The 22,263-nt window shown below is 40.6% G+C and overlaps 1 protein-coding gene across 1 annotated transcript in view; it reads left to right on the top strand.

The window, feature by feature from the left end:
- The window catches only part of EZR (ezrin), a 37,931-nt gene that overhangs the window by 4,367 nt on the left and 11,301 nt on the right, over positions 1–22,263 (top strand). Inside the window, exons 2-6 of the mRNA XM_067293618.1 lie at positions 12,253–12,336; positions 17,603–17,698; positions 18,919–19,193; positions 20,003–20,086; positions 20,726–20,872. Of these exons, the coding sequence (XP_067149719.1) occupies positions 12,253–12,336; positions 17,603–17,698; positions 18,919–19,193; positions 20,003–20,086; positions 20,726–20,872 (686 nt within the window). The remainder of the gene's footprint in view (positions 1–12,252; positions 12,337–17,602; positions 17,699–18,918; positions 19,194–20,002; positions 20,087–20,725; positions 20,873–22,263) is intronic.

The raw sequence follows: 22,263 nt of genomic DNA, 5'->3' as shown, positions 1-22,263 counted from the left end.
GGGTTTAAATGCAAAAGAGGAGGAAGAATCGCTTTAAGCGACACTTATGGCTTAGGAGACTTTTAAACATTAGAGCAGTTAAGTTTCTTGCCCCTGCTGGTGGTCTTAGGAAACTATTCCAAGACTTAACATCCCTTAAGATAAAGCTTGACAAGGACACAATTTATTATAGCTGCCTGTAGGAGTAGGGGACTGGAATTGATGACTGAGAAGGTTTTTCCCAGTCCTGTGTTATTAATAACAAGCTAGTGTGCTTGGTATTAAGTGGTTAGACAAGTCCTCCATACCTGCTTGATGGTGAATTATACATGAATTCTGGAAAAGAGCTTGAAGACAACATGCAAGTCTTTAGCCAGACCTTTGGCACTCTGTAAACAGCATATGACATTAGAATTCAACCAGTCTGTCATAAGCCAGCTGGAAAAGATGTAAGCATAGTGATAGGAATCCATTCTGAATAGAAGTAATAACTGTTCAGATTTCCCAAATCCGTCTGGCTTGTTGACTGCATATCTGCTAAGTGCAGAAAATGAAACTCTTCACAGAACAGCTTTTATCTTCCAGTTCCTCACAGAAAATTGGTATAACTGGACTGAAATCCAAAAATTCTTTTGCATATTCCAAAGCTCATAATAAATCTGTTCTGTCAGTTTTCTATTCTTAAGTGCTCGTAGTTGTAGAAGTGTAATATTACTATGGATGAGACATTGACTGAAAACACTCTTAGCTCATGGATAGCTATAGATTTAGCCTGGAATAAATTTTTAGCCTTTCCATATAAGCATAAATTGCACCATCAGGTGATGTGGTGTTTGGTGTGCTTGATACCCAGGAAGTGTGTGCTCTGCAAAATGGAGGGAACCTTACATTTGCCAAGTTTAAGCCCACTCACGGCTGTGAGAGGAAGGTAATGGGTTCTATTAATAGTAAATTCAGGGAGTAGTTCACAGATGACTAAAATTATAAAAGAATGAGCTCATAATAGTGCTTAAAAACCAAATTACTGTATGGGCTGAGTGTTTCTGAGGTCAGTTTGTTCTAGGATGTTATCTGCTGCAGAGAAATCAAGTGTGTTAACTGCTGTGTTAGTGACTACTTAAAGAATTTCTTAGCCTTCTTAAAGGGCAGAGGGTGGAGATAAGCCTTCCTACTCTTCCCCCCCCCCCATGACAATCTTCCTCTATTCACTAAAAAAAGCAAGCTATGGTAGGTCAGGACTCTAAGACTTTTTGATGATCACTAAACATTCCTGCATCAATGATATTCCTATTTGGCACTTTGTGTCCAGAGAGCTTTATGCACCCTGTAAATCCCATAATCACTCAATTGACCTTGAAGGGAAGCAGTGCTGCCTAAGATCACTCAACTGCACTACACACTGTGTTAAATAATACATTATAGCTGCTTTGCATGCTTGCTTTGAAGCCTGGTTTTGGCATTAGGTAACATTTAGCCTATGAGCTGTGAAGTGTAGCTCTTTGCTGAAGCAGCTGAAGTTGAGGGCATTTCCTGAGCAATGTACAGGATCTTTTCCCCCTAGGAAAGGGAGAAACTCTGCTGACTCTGTGAGTTAAGGGACAAGGCTTAGCTCAATGTAACAGCTAACTGTGTTGCATCCCTCTTGCTCATTTCTTCAGATCCTGCTTTTGTTTCTCATCCTAGTCCCTACTTCTTAGTGGCCAAATCACCTGACTTCTTTGCATCTGCTCTCATCTTTGAGAGAATATGACTAGCAGCCATGTGCTCACCTGAGACTGATGAGCATCTGACACTATCAGCTGTCAATTAAAATAAAATCCTGAGTGTTAGAGTTAAAATGCAGGACTCATCTTCTAACTGAGCAAGCAAGAGAAACCTTACTGCTTGATGACCAACAACTGTCACATTTGGATGCATATTGTGTAACTCCAATGGGAGAAAGCCTGGGACCCCTCCACAAGGTAGTCTGTAGCCCTCTGATGGGTTTGAGATGCAAATATGGAATTACTCTGACTGCAGCCAGTTCCTGATGCACAGAGTACGCGATGTGAATTGGTGGGTGGGTTTGCTTAATGGATATTCAGTGATCTCGGTGTGGGAGACAATAACGTTCTCTTAAAAGCCAGTCCAGCCTTGCAGACAAATTTTTGAAAGTTACTTTTTCTGCCCCCAACCCACTCTGCATACATTTTGTGAATCACTGGTGCATTTTTGTTTGATGTCCACACTTCAGTAGTGGAGGGCCTGCAACAAGTTATATCTCAGAAGGGATGCGGTCCTGATGCCCTTTTACAGATCAGGAGTGTCTTGCTGATCTTTCCACTCCATTTTCCTGTCAGTATTACCTATAATTTCTCAAGAGCAATCCCTTTGTGTTTAGCTGCTGTTCCAGGACTTGCAATGGCCTACATTTATCTGGGAGCAAATAGTAGCTGTTGCATACTGTTTGAAGTACCTTGGCTGAAAGTGTAAGCACTGAAGTATATGGGACATAGATCAGGCTGATCTGTGATCGATCACAAGTGATCACATCATATAATTCCACTCATAAATTTTGCAAATGCTATGCGATGTGTTCCAGTGAAGCTCATAAGATAAAGCAAAGAGCTGACTGTAAAACAGGTAAAACTGAAGGGTGACTTATCCAATCAGCAGATCGCATTGTGGCAAACGTGTTCGTAATTAGAACACAAAATGAAAGTACATTGTTACCTGGCCCAGCGCAACTCATTTACATTGCTATTTCTCTTCATGTAAAAGTAGTTCACCTTCTTTCTGCACTTTCATTTCTATAAGAATGCCGGTGTCCCTGCCAGGTCACGCACAAAGCCCCTCTCACTTGGCCTTTGATGTTGGCCAAAAGCCGATGCGTAAGGAAGAGGATTTGAAGGTATGCACTGTTGCTCTTGTTCTGAGGTGCAAAGTGTTGGATGCTGAAAGTTTCTATATACTGAGTTATTGAATGCCTTTCTGTGAATTTGTCCAGTCTCCCCTTGAAACCATGTGAACTTTGGTATCTGCAGTAGGCTGTAACAAAGGCTTTCGTAGATAACTTTTCAAACAATGTGAAGGTTATCTACAAAACTCCTTGCTACAGCATTATTTGAAGAACTACTTTCTCTTGTTCTGAACTGACCAGCTTTGATGCCCCCTAGTAATTCTGTTGATAGAGGCAGTAACATTTGGTCCTTGTCCATCCTGTCCATGTCACTCATGACTTTATAGGCTCTTACATCCTAGCCTCAGCTAACTTTCTTCCAAGCTGAGAAGTCCTAAGCAGTTTAGTTGTCCCTTGCATGGGAATCATTCCATGCCTTTGAAATTCCTTGATATTTTTCCAGTTCACTTCTGACAAAAAAACAAAAAAAAAAAAAAAAAAAAAACCCACTTCCTTTGCATCCTGTGGTGTCTCCAGCAGGGAAGAGCATAGTTGTTGAGAACATTTCTCTACCAGCTAGTTGTTGTTCCCCCTCAAACTCTCAGGGCATAATCCTTAGAGGGAGTAAGTCATAGCCTCTCCTTGTGTTTGCATCCCCCTACCTCCCAAATCCAGTGCCACCCTTCCATCTCAGAAGAATAACCATTGTATGTTATGCTAATGCTGTTTATATAGGGTCTACCAGAAAAGTGTGGAGTGCTATGTGCTGGTAGGCTGTGTTGTTACCTAGTCTCAAGGTGAAAATCTGTCAGATTTTTGACTCTTCAAAATTTGTCTGGGGCTTTTCATATGCACGCACTGCTCTTTAGAATTGATGCCTCTTCATAAGCATCAGAATAAAAGACACCGGTGTTGGGGTCTGGTTTCATGGAAAGCTCTGAGGCTATGATATTTTTACTTATATTATCCATGTCTTCAGACAGTGCTCTGGTTTGTTGTGACTTGGTACTGTGAAGCGCAGCTTCTCTGTAACTTGTTGTGTACTTATTCTTTCCCAATTGAAAACACCAAACATGGGTGTGAAATGGTGTTTGGATTATGGGTATTGGTTATGGTGTTTGGGTTATGGATTATGGTTCATATTGTGGACCAGGACTAAAGATTATTCAAGTATTTTTTCCCTTGTGTGGATTGCAGAAGGCTTGTATTACTTTATATAGCTGACTGACATAAGTGTTGAAGAGGTTAAATGGCTTTAAAAGACACTGAAATTACAATAAAACTTGGGAACTTAAACCTCAGTATTATCTACAGTTTATCCCATGCTGACACTTCTAACTTGTGCAAGACCACAAACAGCAATCTGATTCCTTCTGGACACTGACTGACTTCTTGAAACAAAGCTTGTTTGTGGATTAGTTGTGGGGGGTTTCTCTAAACTTCACATATAAAGCCTTAGTCTTGCAACTTCATTGTATTTAATGGGATGCAACAGCTCTCATGACAAAACAGTCTTGGTATGAAGGAGTTTGATCCAGTGGCCTGCAGTTTCCATCTGTATTTATCCTTTAGGTACAAAGGACCAATTGTTGCTGCAGTCCATGTTCTTGAATCCATACTAACATCCATTGAGGGCAGATTGCACATATAAGGAGCAGGGAGTGCTGTGCTGAGCCTACTGGAACTGGTTGTGTGTGGCTGAAAGAAAGAACTGCCACTTGTATACAAATATTCCTACAGTGCTAATAAGATATTATACAGCATCAAAGTTTCCTTAAAACAGACGTTAATCTTTTTTTCAACAGAACACTTTAAACCTTCCTGCCACTTCCTGCCCTTATCTGTGTTGAAAATAAACTATTCCAATAGCCCTCAGAGAAAATAAGATTAAGTATCTAGTGTGAAAAGCATCTGGGATCTCTAATTGTAAAGGGTTTGGGACCTTTCAGGGTTCAATTATGTTGCTTTTTTGCCTTGTTAAAACCTAGGGAAACTGTGCCTCAATTTTTAAACTTCTCTGTCATTGCAGACAGAATGATGCAGTTTGTTGGAAAAGAGGTGGGGGAAACTTTGGAGAAAGATCCTTCTCCGGGAATAGCACTTGATGGGTTTTACTGTTTCATAAAAATATTAATGGTAACTGTACAGAACTGATCAGGGGCAGAGAATGCTGAAAGTCTGAAACCGAGGTCTAGTCATTTGGGAGTAACAGCTGTCAGAGATAAAGGATCATGCACATGTACATGAAATTTGCATGATCATCTGGCATACAGAGTGTTATTGCTTGAGCTAAGATAAAGAACTGAAATACAGCTATGGCTGTTTCATTGCTTTTTGCACGTATGTCTGCTCTGCAGTTTTATTACATGCTGATAGAAGAAATAGCAGACTTTGGTCGAGGAAGGTGAGATATGTATGTAATTTAGTATGGTGTCTTCTACTGTACATATAAACTAAAAAGGTTTGAATTCTAGGGTTCTAGGTTTGGTTCTAGGGTTATCTTCATATCTAAATGCATGGAAGGTTTCACATTGTCTCACAAGGAAGAGTCAAGTCTCTCTTCAGAAAAGTCTCTGCATAAGTTTTTATAAGGTTTTTTTCACCTTACATGAAAGGAGCAAACTGGACTCCCATTGCCTTGAGTAAACAGGAAATTTCCATTAAGTACAGCTGATATAGTTATTGCTTCTCAAATGCTGAAGATTACTACCAAAAAAAAAAAAAAGCATGAGCTGTTGCATTGACGTTGACTAGTAGATAATAACAATCATGCTGGACAGTCTGAAACTAACTACTAGCTTTTGAGATTAATTTATTATATACCACCGTATTTACCCTCAGTGGTATTTCCCCCTCTCATGAGAAGGTGAGCAAGGTTTCAAGGAGCAAAAGCCAGGCTATCAAACTCTCTTACCAGTCGCAAAGGCAGTAGTGTCTAACTCCGCCTAATAAACTCAGAGGAATTCCAATGGAATGTGACTTAATGTTCCCATTTGCTTGTAATGCGGAAACAATGTTTAAGCACAATGAGATTTGAAACTGAAGAGTCCTTTGGTTCGCAGTCGGGTCTCTGATTTAACAAGGTATGCTGAGAAACTGGGTTGGTTAAGTCAGTGCAATGTGTTTGTGTAGATATGGTCTTGTCAATTAAGTGCGTGTTAGTAAGGCACTCAAGACTATTTTGCTGTGCTGCCACTGCGCTCTCTGAAATACCAGACCTTGGGCAGGTAGCGCTGAAAGGATCCTGGTGTGAGAGGAGGGGAGGTGCATGTAGTTCCTATTGAAGGGCTTTCTCCAGTATTGTGCCATACACCTCTTACCCAGTCTCCAAGTCAGGAATCAGATTGTCCCAAAAGGTTCGTAATTTGTGCTCTGGTTTTAGCTTCTCAGAGACAGTGTTCTGGAGATCCTTCCCCCCCCCCCCCCAAAAAAAAAAGAAAAAAAAAAAGCACCATGAGACCGTAGCAAGCTATGTTGTCTCAAGGTTGCATGGAGGTGGTTACATAGTATCCTAATATGTTGCCGCTCCAGCAATTACTGTTTCTTTGTTTCTTTTCTTGTTACTCAGCCTGCAAAATAAGATTTTTTTCTTCCTTGCTGATTTAAGAGTTGCTGACTCTCTTCACTGTAAACATTTCATGTTTCAGATGACTCCCTTCTACAAGAGATCCGTAATCGATGACATGCTAACAAACCTCATTGTTTCCCACAATTTAGGAAAAAAAAAAAAACTGACCTGCATTTAGTGCTAACTTCCCTTGATTAACTTTTGCCCCCTTCCAAAAGAAGCATCCAAATTTGGATAACAGCATTCCAGTTGGCAAGTCATCAGGCAAGCAGAGCAGAATAGCCACCTTCTCTAAGGCTTCCTGTGACAAATATACTCAAGAATGCAATGTTTCCTTCTATGTAATAGCATCACGCTGGGAAATGTGATGTTTGTCTGGGGATTATAACAGACCACATCCTTGTCTACAGACCTGCTGTAGCCCATTGTTTGCCAGCCTGTAATTTGTTCACCTGTTTGTCTCTTGTTCATTCTCACCTCCTCAAGTGTAAACCTTCTAACTATTTGTCTGACTTACCAAGATCTTTGAATTCTAGCCCCATCCTTCTAAACAGCTTATTTTTAGTTCTTGGCTGGGTGCTGTTTGCAGACTTATAAGTGTACTCTGTATTCCCAGGGACATGAGAATACTTAACTACATTTTCTTACTTTCACCACCCACCCTCCCCGCTTCAAGATCTTGGTCAGCAAAGGTCAGAATGTGTGTCCCTCAAGTACCTCCAGCAAGGTGTAGGTGCTGAATCCATCTGGGAGGGAAGTCTCGCTTTAGCAATCCTGCAGCACCAGATAGAATTGATATTGGCTTGATAGTCACGAAACTGTCTCCTGATTTGACAGATGCCATACAGAATTTAGGTGCACAACTTGTTATTCAGGTGTAGTAATTTCACATGGCTCAGATTTATGTACCTAGTCTATGCCATATGGGACAACATCAAATATATTACTAGATTAGGCTTAATCCATTAGGCAAGTTATCCTGTTGGAAGAAACAGCTGGCACTAGGTGCTGTGTTCTTGACATGTTGGTGTTTATAAGTACTGAAGGATAATATAATAAATTGATCTAATATCTCTCCAGTTCCTTGAGTTATTTAAGCCACCTCTTCTCCCAGAGCAATCTTCTTCCCTCTTCAGTCTCTGAACTGTTAGCTATTGCCTTCAATAATTTGTGGAAGACAGAGAAGTTCAGACACTGAAGTGTCAGCAAGAAAATTCTCAGGGCTGGAGCCTCTAAGGTTTTTCCCTAATGGAAGTTGAGAATATTCCCAAAATAGTTTCCATGAGCTGGGATTATGTTTACTCTTATCAGTTTGCAGCACAGTATCCATCATCAAACTGAGAGTTGTCAGTGGGGTCTCCTTTCTTTACTGTTGGGCCTAGAACCAACAAACACCAGTGCATAGAAGGTAAATGAACAGAGAGCAGTTTTAGTGCCCTTCCTGGGGCTGCTACATCACTTTTCCTGTTAGCAGAAACCTAATCAGTATACACATCTATAAACAGGTCTGGTTGCTAAGGTTGAAATGGGATTACTCTGCCCATCCAGGCACATTGCAGCTCTGGGGGAAAAGCTTATCTGTTATTTCTTACAGCTACAGTAGTAGTTGTTGCTTGTGTGGTCAAAGAGCAGAGATTGTGCACAGACCTGCAGAAGCGATAACGCAAGCCAGGCTGACTTCTTCCAACTTCTTAGTACTACTGCTTTTCTTAGTTGCTGTTAAGGCCTCATACTACATAGGCAGAACTGTGTCCATGTGCTATACAGACAGTCTAGCATGGATACATGCAAGAAGTCTTAACAGACCTGTATACACTTATTTCATAGTGTGTGCTGAGCAGGTGCAGCAACTTTAGAAAACCCCAATGCCTTCTGTACTATGTGGCTGATCTAGCCACTGACCTAGGATTTCCAGATATCCAGCGACTGAAGAAAGCAAGCATGCTTATCTAGGTTTCTCCATTATGGCAATGCTAATTACCAAAGCTTGGAAAGATATTTCCACAAGCATTTACACTTGCAAACTAGCTATTTAAGAGACTCTGGTCTTTATCCCTTCTTGGGAAGAGGAAGAAGGCATTCCTGAGTATTGTCTGAGGTATTTAGAGCTGCATAATGATAAGGATATGCGCATAAAGTACTGGTTTCTCCTGTTGTGTGTGTAAGTTGGTATTTGCAGCCTTTTATCTTATGGATTCACTGGAAATAAATTGTACAGTATTTTAAAATGACACAGCTTTATGGTTTCACTGAACCATATTATGATGCAAGTGAACTTAAGGGCAGTTGGATTTCATACATCAGAATGTGAAATGCCCACAGATGGCTTACCTGGTAGGTGGGCTGGGGGAGGAAGGGGGTTCATGCTCCATCCTCCTTTTCCCCTTAAGTGCAGGATGTTTGACAATAGAGCAGTTAAATGTCAGGAGACGGATGGTCAAATCTAAAGGTACCATGTTGGCAGCAACTAGAAATAGATTCTGAACCAACAAGCTGTAGCGCAGATGTCAGACACTGTGCATGCACAGGTGCTTTTTTGACTGGTGTCCAGCATACCTGGGAGTAGTACATTTATGCAAGGGAGGGATTGAAAGGTGGTGTCTTCCTGGGTTCCTGTCTAGGTCCTGAATCTTAAACAGAGAATATGTTGCCACTCAGCTGATTGGCAGTGCATTGCCTCCTTGAGAAGCAATGTTTTCTGAATCTGTTTTTCAAATGACGTTCTTAATTTTCCAGACTAGATGCTTGTGTGGTGCACAGTTTCTGAAAGGCTACTGTGTCCCATGGACTGAACTACTGATTTAGCATTAGAAGAGATGATTTAATAAATGCAAGACTTGAGGGCACTGCTAAAAGCAAGAAACAACCTATTCTAACTTCTATAACTTCTAGTACAAAAACTTTCTATAATGATACCATTATTTACAGTATATTCTTAAGTTCTCTCCAGTTCCACCTTTCATTTTACTTCTACTCTCCTGTCACAATTGGAAACCTAGATAATGTTACAGTCAACTCTGAACAGTCTGAAGTTGTGGGATTAATGAAAAGTTCAGTGGAGTAAGTTCTTCAGTTTATGTTGTCTCTTATGATTCATGGTTTGCTGTGGGTTGGGTTTTTTTTTTTCATTTTAATGCAAATGACATTGCCTTTCCAACAGCATGGGTTTTTTTCCCTTTGGATCAAATTTATTAGCAATTTTATGCATTCTAGGAGGAAGATGAAAACCTTCATATTCTTAAGCCTTATGTGGTAGAAAAGGTAATGTTTTAGTACGCACAAAAACAAATCTTCTAAGGCCCTATTTTTTATTCTTTTTAAGTATGTTAGTCTTGGGCATAAAAGTATAATCATAAACTTTACATCGTTAGCCTACAAAATGGGAAGTTAGATTTTACCACCTAGGATCTATTGCATGTTATGTGCATTAAAAATTCTTATTTTGTGTATAACTGTCACACGATTTTTTTTTCTACCTGTGTTCTGAAACAATAACTGCTTTCTTTCTGGTTATGGCCTCAATTTTAGTCCTGGGATACTGCCAGGATTGTTAGGGGCCTTACACATGACCTGCCTTCCCTACATAGAGTAAGCAGGACTTCACAAGTGGAAGTTATCTTAACTATCTTGCTCTTTTTGTTGCTGATAGTAATTAGTTTGAGTTGTTCCCTCTCACTCCCCAACAATATGTTGAATTGTTTATCATCCTGGGTTTTGATTTAATTGCCTTGGTGCCATGGAGAGTTTCGTATGCAACCTTGATCTCTTCTTAGCCTGACAGACATTAAGGCTTCTTCAGATTGTCTAAGTCAGGGTTTAAGCTCTGATTGCCTGCTTCATTACCATCTCCTCTGAGGCTGAAGTTTTGTGTGGAGTGGTTGTAGGAAATCCATACAGAGATACTGTCAAAAACATGATGTACTTGTTGAACTCAAGACTTAAATTTTGAGAGGAAAAGAAAGAAGGCTTAATGTGTAGGAAGGAGACTTGCAGGATTTTCCCAGGCAGTCATGAACTCATTGAAATGACAATTATTAGAGGTGTTGTCTCTTCTCTGCCTGTCATATGGCTGGCAGCTTGCCTGACTGCACACCAGGGAATTCTTCTTTATCCTGCTGGTCATTCAGCCCCTTTGAGAACACAGAAATTAATCTTTACTGCATGCCCCAGGTGTCCTTGGAAGCTTTTGGATACCCAGCACCCACATTCTTGCACACTTATAGCTAAATGGTTCAAATGGAAAGCAGATGACTTCAATTTTTGGTCTTAAAACTAAAACCATTTTAAAACGATGATGTTGATAGATGGTTTTAGCACTAAATATCTCACTATCTAGCTCTTCCTTTAAGAAGAGGACTGTATCCAAAAGGGTCTTTTGGGGCTGGAATAACATAAGGTGTTCCCTTATACTAGAGAGGGTTTTTTGTTGTTTTTTTTTGTTTGTTTGTTTCTAATAGCAAATAACCATTTAGGGGATAGAGTAAGAGAAGAACATTCTGGTACCGACTGGAATTCTGTGGTCAGCCAACAACCTATAGATTTTCTGTAAGGGGTGGGAGGCACGTCCTTTTCATTTCTTTTACTTCTAAAGTAATACTTATTCTACACCATGGTGGTGTTTCAGCCAGAAGTACAAATAACTCTTGCACAATACAAAAATGCAGATTATGAGTATATGCTTTCTTGAAGGGGGGTAGAAAGGGATTAGAATATGATTAGGGATTTATTGTTGAATGGGATTAGGCAACAGGAGCTTTTTAAGGTCACATCTTCAAATTGTAGGCTTGCTGTTCTTGAAGCTTTGGTATCTGCACTCTCTCTCCCTTGCTACCCTGGAAACACTGGGAAAGCTTTGCTTTTTAAGGCATGGGGAAGATTCTTCGGTGTACTTCCCCATGGATCCCAAATGCTATAGTCGGGGTAGTTGGAGAAGGGAGCTCTTAGAAACCTGCACGCTCTTTCTCATGCTTTGGGTTTGTGTTTTTTTTTTGTTTTTAATTTTGCTAAAATGAAGATTGCCAAATTTCCTAATAAAAAAAGGATTGTTTGATTTGCTCCTTCTACTATTCCTTGCAAGCTTGGTTGCTGCTTTTGTCACCTGATTAATTGCTAATGAACTACTTTTGGTTACTAGTTAACTGCTCTTGCATCCCGCCTACAATAGTAACCTTTCTCTTTCAGTCTACTTCTGCCATTGCAATAAATCTCGTTATGGTGTTTATTCAAAAGCAGTGACTGTTAGTGAACTCTTACCCTGAGGTATCACTTAATACCCATAACTGCTGTTTTAATGCGCCGAGTAGATTTTTGAGTGTAAGAATGAATGTTTATTGGATCAATGCTGATTGCTTTGTAAGAATAATCTTCAACCTTTTGCCTTTAAAACCTCAGATTAATTCCAGCTCTAATATAAATGGGAGTTAAAGCGTAAATCCTAAATTTAATTTAGTCATTAGGGCCCTTTCTAATCCAAAGGATGACCTGCAGGCAATTTTGCTGCCCACTCGTGGGAACCCTTACTTCAGGGGACTCTAGACCTAGAAACAATCAACTCTAAAATGTCTTCTCAATTAACCAGAAACTCAATCTAGTTCTTTGCTGATTAGGAAAACCTGCAAAGCAATCTGGATAAGCCAGAAAAGTCTGTGCCCCAATTAAGTTTACCAGTGTGATAGCAAAAATCTAATTGGGGCTTAAGTGTGTACATTATAAAGGTTAAGGTAGTGCATCAAAGCATGGTGGCTGTATTGTATGCAAAGGTATTGTGTTAACACTGAAAAGTAGCTTTCAATACCTCTTAAACAATGCTTTTTGTTTTTCTCTTTAGATCAATGTTCGAGTTGTTACTATGGATGCAGAGCTGGAGTTTGCCATCCAGCCAAACACTACAGGCAAACAGCTGTTTGACCAGGTCAGTAAAGGGTTGGTTTGGGCTCTTGTTGCTTAAGCTTAAAGTATGTTTCAGACTATAGTGTTTGGGTTTTTTTAAAGACCAGATTCCAAACCTACCTTTTTCCCTGTCTAACCACTCCCCACCCCCCAGGCCCACAGCCTTCTAATCAAAGGGCCCTGGTCCTAACTACAGTCTCTAAATTCCATCATGGTAAAATAAATAAGCAAAAATCCCCTCAGGTATGTTATGTTCCAGTGGTACCTGTCTTCCTAGCAATGCTGAGTGATGAAGTGTTATAAGGTATTTAAACTAGACAACTTAGCTGTTGTTTAAAAATGCACTTCTTGCTTTGAAATACAGCTCAATTTTTATTTATTTTTCAAATTCTAAAGTTGAAATGTTGTCCTTTAGAATAAAGTGCCTTAGATGTCACTGCGTTCTCTGGATGAAGGTGGATATCACTGCATTCATTCAGAAGCAGAGTTGGAGATAGCTACTTGCCATCGGTGTTGGAATTTGGCAAACTGCTAGAAAAACAGAAAAGTTTGTGATCTAAGTGCAGAAACTATAGCAACATGCCTTGTAAGAAGCCCCTGTGTGGCAGCACAAAGCAGAAACCTGGCCAGCCTCCCTCCAGGGATTCCCAGGGAAGTGGAAGTGGAGGACATGAGCAGCCAAATCTATCTCCTCCCTTACTTCTACTGTTCCTGCTATTGCATTAACAATTATGCAGGTCTGTTTGGAGATGAGCCTGCAAAAGATCAGATGAAGACAGCTAAGCTGAACAAAGAGCACTTTCTGTAAAACTTTATCATGTTTTCCTTAAGTAGCTTGCTCTTATAAAATTAGTTTAAAGGGAAAAAAAAAAAAAGAGCTTGCTTTTAGATATTCCTGCTGGAACTCTTAAAATAAAGAATTGATCTATGCTAACTACAATTACACATATTAAGTTGTTTAAGAAGTGTTACAGGAATTCCTTTGCACTTCTCCCCTTGTCCTCTGCTAGCCCTGATAGCAAAGGTTGGTTGAGCTTTAACTCAAGTAGGCAGAGCTGGCTAAACAATATTATTTCCCTTGATTTTCTAAGTTATTGTCGGTACCATTTCTCATTTCAGTAAGTTAGCTAGAACTTGCTAGACCCTATGACAACTGTGCAGATTTCCAGTGAGAACTATTTAACAAAACAAAAAAAAAGTTCAGTGGCGTCTTGGAAGGAGTGAAAGGAGGAAACAAAATTATAATCTCTGCAGAACTTCACAGTACAAAATCTAGTACTACAAATTGTGTGTTTAGCATTAAATTCCTTGCTTTAGTTTCTTTTGTTATTACTGATGTGGGATGAACTTCACGTAGTTATTGGAAATTTGGTGAAATGCATATGAAACATCTGCATTTTTATTGAATCATCATTCAGTATTTGATCTTCTGTTTCTTGCTGATCACCCTTGCATCTGGGTGACTTTGTTCCCCTCTCTTCCATGCTACCCAAAACCAGAGAACACAGTTTTCATCTTTGAGGGTACAACAATCTAAATGACTGAAAGCCAGGTTTTTAAAAGGAATGCCTTAGGCCATACACTGCAAATGTGTCCTATGTTCCTTATGACTAAGATTCAACAAGGATTTTGCCTCTATATCACTAGTGTTTGTATCTGTTAAAGAGTCAAGGTCATCTTTCTGGCAGAAGAGAAACTACTTCCTTGACCTCTAGTTGAGAAGCACGGACTCCTGAGAACATAGGAAAAGGCAGGATGCTTCAGATTCAAGATCCTTCTAGTTCTTTATCTATATGGTTGTGACCTCCCAAAGACAGTGCGAGAAATGCTGCAACTGAGCACACTAGGGATGGAATATCATCTCCTGAAGATTTGGTCCTTACATCCCACAGCTTGAGATGGGCTTAAAATCTGGGATTGGAAAGTCTTACCAGTAGACTATCCTTTGGGTGCACTACTACACATCAAGAGGAGACTTAAGTAAACCTGTGCCATCCCAAAACTTGGGAAGGTAGAAGACCATACAATTAGCTGCAACTGTTCTGACAGCTTCTCTTCAGTTCAGTTGTGCAACTCTTTTACTAGAGCCTTATCTTGGGTGGAGTTTACGCTCAGATAAAGTCTATGGAGGCAGCAGGTTTTCACAGGTGTGGGGAGTGGCCCAGCTTGAACTGCTGAACCACTTTGCAGGGCAGGGGGAGGGAAAGGGTGTTAAAGAAGCAGACTTTTCTTAAAAACCACAAGATGATTTCCTGGTCTGGCTGTCAGCTAGCAAAACTACTCAGACAGTGCCCTTGTGCTTTAGCAGCTTTGCTAACTTAAGTATATCCTGCACATAAGGTGGATCATAACTCCCTTCAAAAGGAGGGAGGAAAAACAGTGAAACCTGTGACTATGTGGTTGGGCTCCGCTCAAGGCAGACCTCTGCAAAGGTTACACTGCAAAGTTCTGAGATCTTCCAAGGACCTATGTAATGGGCTCAGAAACTACCTGGAGTACGTCCCCTTGGCTGGCCCAGGGGACCCTTGTGCCTTTCTGGTAACAGGGGAAAGATTCAAATGGATGAGAGAGACAGTGGGCCACTGGCAGCTTCTGGGAGTGACTTGGGGAGCCAGTGCCTTAGTGGAGGTTCTGAATAGCACAAGTAGGCAGTCAGTTAAGATAGTTTCTCAAAGCAATTTTAGTGTTCTTTTGGAGCAGATAATCTGACCAAGAAAGCACAAAATGACCAAAGAATTGAAAGCCCTTGTCTAAACATGAACTTGCTCTGTTGAATGAACGTGGTTTAAGCTCTATCCTCAGCATAGTTAAACAAGTTTTGAGTCTACTGCAAAAAGAAATCCTGTTTGCTTATTCCACAGGAGTGCTTCTGTTGACTTCTGTGATATCTCTGAAATTCTTCATATAAAGGACTTGTATAGAGTATATAGGCTGTAAAAGTAGCCCTACTGTACCTCATGGCCTTCTCCCCCACCCCATAGTTAGTTTGTTGCTGTAATCTGTCCTATGCAATTTGGAGATGTTCTTTGTCCCTTTGGGTGGGGTGGGCAGACTTAAGATTTGCTGCTTTGTGCTTTCTCTGCTCCTCATCTTGACCATAAGAAATGCCTTGTTTTTTAATTCTTCCTTGTTTTGCCATGGAGGAAGCTTACAAACCATTTCCCAGAATATAAGCTGATAACTGGAAACATTCATGTCCTTGTTCTTGTTATTTGACCCCAAATGGCCAAACTGTGAAGTGTGGCTTAACACTTTCTCCTTCCTTGCTTTTAGGTTTGGGGAAGAATTTGAGGGACTCCAACTTCTAAGCTTTCTGTTTTCTAATTTATAGGAAAATGTACTTTTTTTTTCCTTTTTTTTTTTTTTTTCCAAATAACACTCAGAGAAAATGACCTGGTAACAATTGCTTGATTTATCCAACACTTCATTCTAACAACATTGCAACGCTATTTTTGTGCAACAGGAAGTACCATGCTCAACATACCACCACTTTTCTGCTAGATTAAGTAAAACCTAGTTTTGAGGGTTAGATGTATTTTTAGAAGAGTCAGAAAACTTGATAGTTCTGTGGTGAAACAAGCCAATTTGGGGGAGGAGGGAAAAAGAATTTTATTCAAGTAAAAGCTGAAGTATTTTCATACTCCATCTCTTTTTAAAAAACTGTGGGGTTTGTTTGTTTGTTTTTTACATGAAGTTAAGTTTACTGTAACTGGTCACTTATGGCCCTACTGAAGTAGGATATATAAATCAGTCTGCTGCATATAGCCCACAGTTTTCAGTTAGGGAGCTATCCTACTTCCTCAAATAGTGGGTGCTGACCTTTTTATCTTTAAAAAAGAATGTTTGCTTAGTGGCATTTTTCCTGCTAACTTCTATGGAACTCCCTTGGTGTGTTCACGTTGCTAAACTTTATGGATTGCCCGTTAATCAATGTGTCATATGAGCAATTGTTATCAGACTGCTCAACAGGATGGTGCATTTTTCCCCTTCCCATCCATTCTCACAGGCAAATTCTTGGGTACAAACTGCTGCCTTCTAGCTCATCAGTAAGAAAATTTAAGGGAAGCTAAAGCAAAAGCTAATCAAGCATCCCAAAGTCGTTGCCATGGACTTTGGAACAGAACGTTTGTGCTGCTCTTGGAAGGTGCAGTTAGCATGGAAAGGCTGATCCAGTAAGTCTGCTCTCTGGCCATTACTGTCATCAGCAGTACTGTAAACAGGAAGGGTGAAACAGGTCCTTGCTTGAGATCTGAGGCTTGTTAAAGCACATTTAACTGCAGCCTCAAGTCTGTCAAACTTTCTTTAGCTGCAAAATAGTTATAAAAAGCTCTTGTCCCCTACCCAGTTCAACTCCCTGTGACTGCAAACAGAGCTGTTTGAGGGGCTATTCTGCAAATAATGTCAAGGAAATGATCCAGGTGCGTGTGTAGTGGATCTTTCCAGAACTCTCTTGTACGGATCAGTGGCTCTGTCTAGTGCACACCCTTACAGGCAGATTAGCTGGCAGCAAACTACTGAGCAATAGAAACAAGCAGGCAGGAGCAGGAGGAGGTCAGGAACTTCTGAGGCAGTCTCCTCCACTGAGGAAAAGGACCCTATCCAAGCAGTGAATGTGCCATTCAGCCAGTGAGGATGTTTCTGGATCTTTAGTCTGGCTAGTCTTTACAATGTATAAAATGAAATTTGTCTGAATGTTGGGCTGTGAAAATATTTATTTTAAAACACTCTTGACTGAGATTACTTGCAGCTTGCTTTAATTCTCAAAACCATACAGAGAACTTACTGCAGCAGTTGTGTGAAGCATCCCTCAGTTGCTTCCTCCAGCAGAAAGAGTTTCAGTGACTAGCAGATAGGATCACCTGAGCCGTTAATACTGCCAACTAGCTGTAGCTAGTACTAACTACAGGCTATGTCTCACCATAAACTTTGGTGAGAGAAGTGACTTGCCTGCTTCACCAACTAGGATTTTAAATGCAGGTGACAGCAAGCAAAAGCACCACCTGCTGCCAGTGTACCAGGCTAGCAGTTGGTGACCCATCACTCACCCTGTTTGTGTCTCCTAGTTTCCCAGGCCCCCAGAATCTCCTTTTAGGAGCTTAACCTGTGCCATTGCTGTCATCTACTTAGGCAACTGTTTATCTTAGTCTTCAATATCAGACTCAGATGCAAAACTAGCAGGTCTGGGCTGTTACTTGCACCTGCAGGTGATGTGGGACTTGAGAGGATACCTGCACCACAAGTACAAGTGAATGTTAAATACAATAACTTTTTTGACCTTTCTGTTGCAGGTGGTTAAAACAATAGGCTTGCGAGAAGTATGGTACTTTGGTCTTCAGTATGTGGACAACAAAGGATTCCAGACTTGGCTGAAGCTAGATAAAAAGGTAACAGACTTTGGGCTAATTGCTGATAAAGCTTAAAGCTTACATGATTTGTACTGTGTTATTGGCTGTGACTTTATAATCCTAGTACGTGTTGTTGATTGTTCCTTAACTCTCATAACTCATAGATTATTTTTAGAGAGAACTTTGTGACCTTTATGGGAACTGTTTAGGTGAGTTCTGGCCTAGTGCAGGCTTGCTTTTTCTCTCTGCATTAATTGTAAAAAGCCCTATTGCACTTCTCAGGCAGCAACTGCAGCACTTTGATGTTGTGCCTTGTGTAGAAGTGGCTGTATTTGCTGTGACTGGAGGAACATCTTGGCTTGTAACAGTTTTAATCTTCACTTGTGCAGGATCAGTTGCTGCACTGATCAGAAAGAGTAGTTTGCTTCTAGGGGTAGTTGTAATGCAGAGCTTGGATGTTTCTCGTGTGTCCTTGTTCATGGAGTTGCAGTTCTTATGAGAGTATGAACTCCTTCTCTTGACAGAGGCAGCCAGAGTATCATATCTGTGTAGTGTAAGGGGTCTGTTCTCTGTCAAATGCATGTAATACTAGATGAGTCTGTCATCTGATACAGCAAGGTAAATCCTACATTCTTGGGTGACCAAGGTTGGCTGTGCAAGCAGAATTTTACTGGCTTAGTTGTAAAACACAATAAATCTCCCCTGTGTTTTCATACCAGTGAGCAGCTGGAATTAAGGAATGCTAGTAATTAGCTGTCAGTCACTTGCTTAACATGAAACTGCAGGTGGTTTATTGCTATAGCCTTGGAATTTTTTTCCCCTCAAAGACACAAAGACTACTGCACACCCTCCTTGCCTGGTGCCAGTTGGCATGGCCAACAGGAGATAAGCTGGGTAGAGTTAGTTGCTTCACTCTGAAGTGGCACCTGTTTGTCTCTATTAGTTAAAGAAAAGTGATGGTAGATAGTGTTGCTGTGTCTGTCTTCTAGAGGCTAGCTTCACAAGTAATGGTAATACAGCACTGGAGTGTGTTTAGTTCAAACTCTGCAGGGAGTTTTATGTGGGTAGATGATGGTGAAAGGACTCCTATGTTGGCTGGAGAAAGATCACTGTAGGACACGGGCACCAGATTGCTACAGAAATGTATTTTTGAAAACTGATACTCCTTGAGGCAAATGACCCAAATCCCCTTTTCTGTGTAAAAGCAACTTACTCTCATTTGCAACCCTGCTTAGTTGTTGTGTTGCCTCTGTCCTCAGGTTTCTGCTCAGGAAATCAGAAAGGAGAACCCCCTCCAGTTCAGATTCCGTGCCAAGTTCTTCCCAGAGGACGTGGCCGAAGAGCTGATCCAGGACATCACGCAGAAGCTCTTCTTTCTGCAGGTGAAGGAAGGGATCCTCAGCGATGAGATCTACTGTCCCCCTGAAACAGCAGTTCTCCTTGGCTCCTATGCTGTGCAGGCCAAATTTGGAGACTACAGCAAAGATGTACACAAGCCTGGATACCTTAGTTCAGAGCGTCTGATCCCCCAAAGGTGAAGGAGTTTGATTCAGTCTTTTTTTTTTGTCAAGAATTTGCATTCCAGTTAAATACAGAATTTCATTGAAAGTATGTTTTTAATTTGAACTGTGTGTATGTGGGGGTGTTTTTTCTTCATTCATTTCTATACACTGTATTACAGTACGCTTTTGTTATCTTTGAGTGGGTTAGAGAGAGGAAGTGTACTTGGAGCTCAGCTTTTCTTTCTTAAACTGTACCACCTTGCTGGTAACTGACAGCATGAATGTCTCCTTTTTAAGGAGGAAGGAGTCCTTTTGTCTTTTGTCATGAATGTGTCATCCCAGGAGAAGTTTGTGCTGTGTGTCCTTAACCGTAATATGCAATCCTAGAAATACCATATCTGGAGAGGATAACTTGGGACTATGTAGTCCATCCCCACACAGGATAAGTGTACATTATGAGGAAACTGGCTTGTGTTTATGCTTCTTGATTACACTCTGAGCAGTGTGTCTAGTTCCAGGAATGACACAGACTTACACTCTGCCTTAACCCTCTGGTGTCTGTGGCATGTGTGTGATTCTTTTGCAATGTTCTGCTTATTACTTTCATGTCTCTGGTCAGTAACCAGAAAGAGGCTTTACAGGGTAAGAAGGCATTTTTTGTTCACGCTGAATGGCTCTGCTTCACAGACTATGTCTCTGGACTGAGTAGGATCTTCCTTGTGGCTTCAGGAAGACTTCTTACTGAGACTAATTTTTCTGTAGAGCTGTAGCAAAGATCAACTTCAATATATATAGCAGAACAAGAAGTCTAATCTCATTACTTTCTCTTTTCCTGTATTAGGGTGATGGACCAGCACAAACTCTCCAGAGAGCAGTGGGAAGAGCGAATCCAAGTTTGGCACGCTGAACACAGTGGCATGCTCAAGTGAGTGTTTTTTGATCCTTGTTAAATAGCCTTAAGTTTGTGGTTTTACGACATGCTTTTAGAATAGAATCCAAGAGTGACCTGCGTAGGGGAACTCTTTGTATGTATTTTCTAATCCAGCATTGAATTAAATGATAAAACTTGATAGAACTTGTACACTGCTCCTGAGAACAGTCCCTTGGATGGCTTCCTAAAAATCCCACACCTAGGTACAGCGTATCAGTGGTGCCTTTGAGGGGATAAAATTAAAGGTGTGTGTCTAACCTTAAGTTCATTGAAGCATTTGCACTGGGGAAAGTTTAGGTACTGTATCTTTTCTGTTGACAGAACCTTAGGGCAAGGACGAACACTGGAAGAGCTGAATGTTACTAATTTTTTTCTCAGGAAATATTAGGGCTTGGTAGATGGGGGTAAAGTGCGTGTATATGTGCTCAGGGGTGTAACATAATAACTCTTAAAGTGAATGCTGAATGTTCAATTTTAACTACTGAATAATGCCAAATACTGAATGTTCAATTTTAACTACTGGGTTTGTGTGGGTTTAGGAGAAGTTACTTGTTTCTTCTGAGGGCTTCATGCTTTTTGGAGTAGTCAGATAAATGAGAAGCTAATCTCTGCTCTTTTTCCTGCCTCCACCAGAGAGATTGCCATGCTGGAATACCTGAAGATTGCCCAAGACCTGGAAATGTATGGAATCAACTACTTTGAAATCAAGAATAAGAAAGGAACTGACCTCTGGCTGGGGGTTGATGCCCTGGGGCTCAACATCTATGAAAAGGATGATAAGTAAGGCTTTTGTTTTCATCTCTGATCTCCCAGAGTGAGGGTTGGTGTGGCAGCCAAGTGGTGTTTCTCACTTACAGGATCAGGCCAAAGTTTAGAACTTTCTTGTTGTCCAATTTTGGATGAACAGGAGGTGAAGCTATGGTCGGAAATGAGCTTTCAATTCATTTATGCATAAAACTAATCCTTTCATGACTTTCCTGATCTTTGTAGTCTAACCTGCTAGTGCTGCCTACCACATAAAATAAGAGGTGTCTGTTGTAAAATGCAGTCTGGTAAATCTCGCACAGTTGTAGAGCTGCACCCTGAAATGAAGATAGTACCAAGCTTTTCCAAGAGACAGGTTGCCAGGTATGCCAGCAGTGAATACAATATAAGAACTCAGGTTAACACATCTGCAGGGTGTGTGGACATCTAAGGCCTTTCCTGTACTGAAGTTAATGATAGCTATGTGTACTGCTGCCTGTTCTTGAAAAAGACAGGTTATGGGGTGGACACAAAACCAAAGCCAGGTAACGCCCAGAATCCAGCGAGGAGTTAACCTGTATAGTTACCATGAATGAGTGAATTAAATGAGGTCCTTACTGAGGTATGCATGGTTTTAATCAGCCCTTTCTGGCAAGGGCAGAGTCATTATTAATTGAATAGTAGAGAAAGAGGTGGGAAGTGATAGACTACATCCATTAAATAAACATAAAAGGAGGATGTAAACAGTTGTGTCTAAGCTTACAAGTCACTTTTAATACTCCACAGTGAGAAAGGGAGTGAAAATAGATATTTTTAAATGAAGGGTTGCTATCAGGACTTTTTTTTTTTTTTTTTTAAGGTTCCCAGTCCTTTTCTGAATCTGTAACAGAATCGTAGCACAGAGGGGATTTCACCTGTTCTATGTCTCTGCACACAGAAAGACTTAAATGCAGCTCAAATATTAACTGGAAATCTGGAGCTTCTTTTGAGATGGCAAAGAGAAATGCATTTTTTTCTTCTGCAATGCTAATATGTTCTGTCACCCAGAAAACAAGGAGTGTCACTTGAAAGAAAGGTAGTTTCGCTCATGTAATACCTCAGTCTTGAATGACTAGTCTTGCTATGTAACCAAGGTCACACAAACAGGTTTTTCGAGCTGCAAAATGCAGGCAGAATATAGCCCTTGACTGGAAAGAACTATCAACAGCATTTGCAAAATGAACATAGCACTGGAATAAACTACATGTTTCAACCATAACTCTTGCTACTATGCAATTAGGTCTTTTGAGCAGATGTGGGGACTAGAGAAAAACAGTAATATGTACCCCACCTTTGGTTTGTACAAGCAAAACTTTGGGACTGATGAGAAAGCAAATGTTTCTTCGTTGAAGTTGAATTTGAGGAAAGTGAGACTATGCTATAGGTGA

The sequence above is a fragment of the Apteryx mantelli genome, chromosome 3 (assembly GCF_036417845.1).
Source record: "Apteryx mantelli isolate bAptMan1 chromosome 3, bAptMan1.hap1, whole genome shotgun sequence".
NCBI lineage: Eukaryota > Metazoa > Chordata > Aves > Apterygiformes > Apterygidae > Apteryx > Apteryx mantelli.
This window is presented reverse-complemented; position numbering and strand designations above follow the sequence as displayed.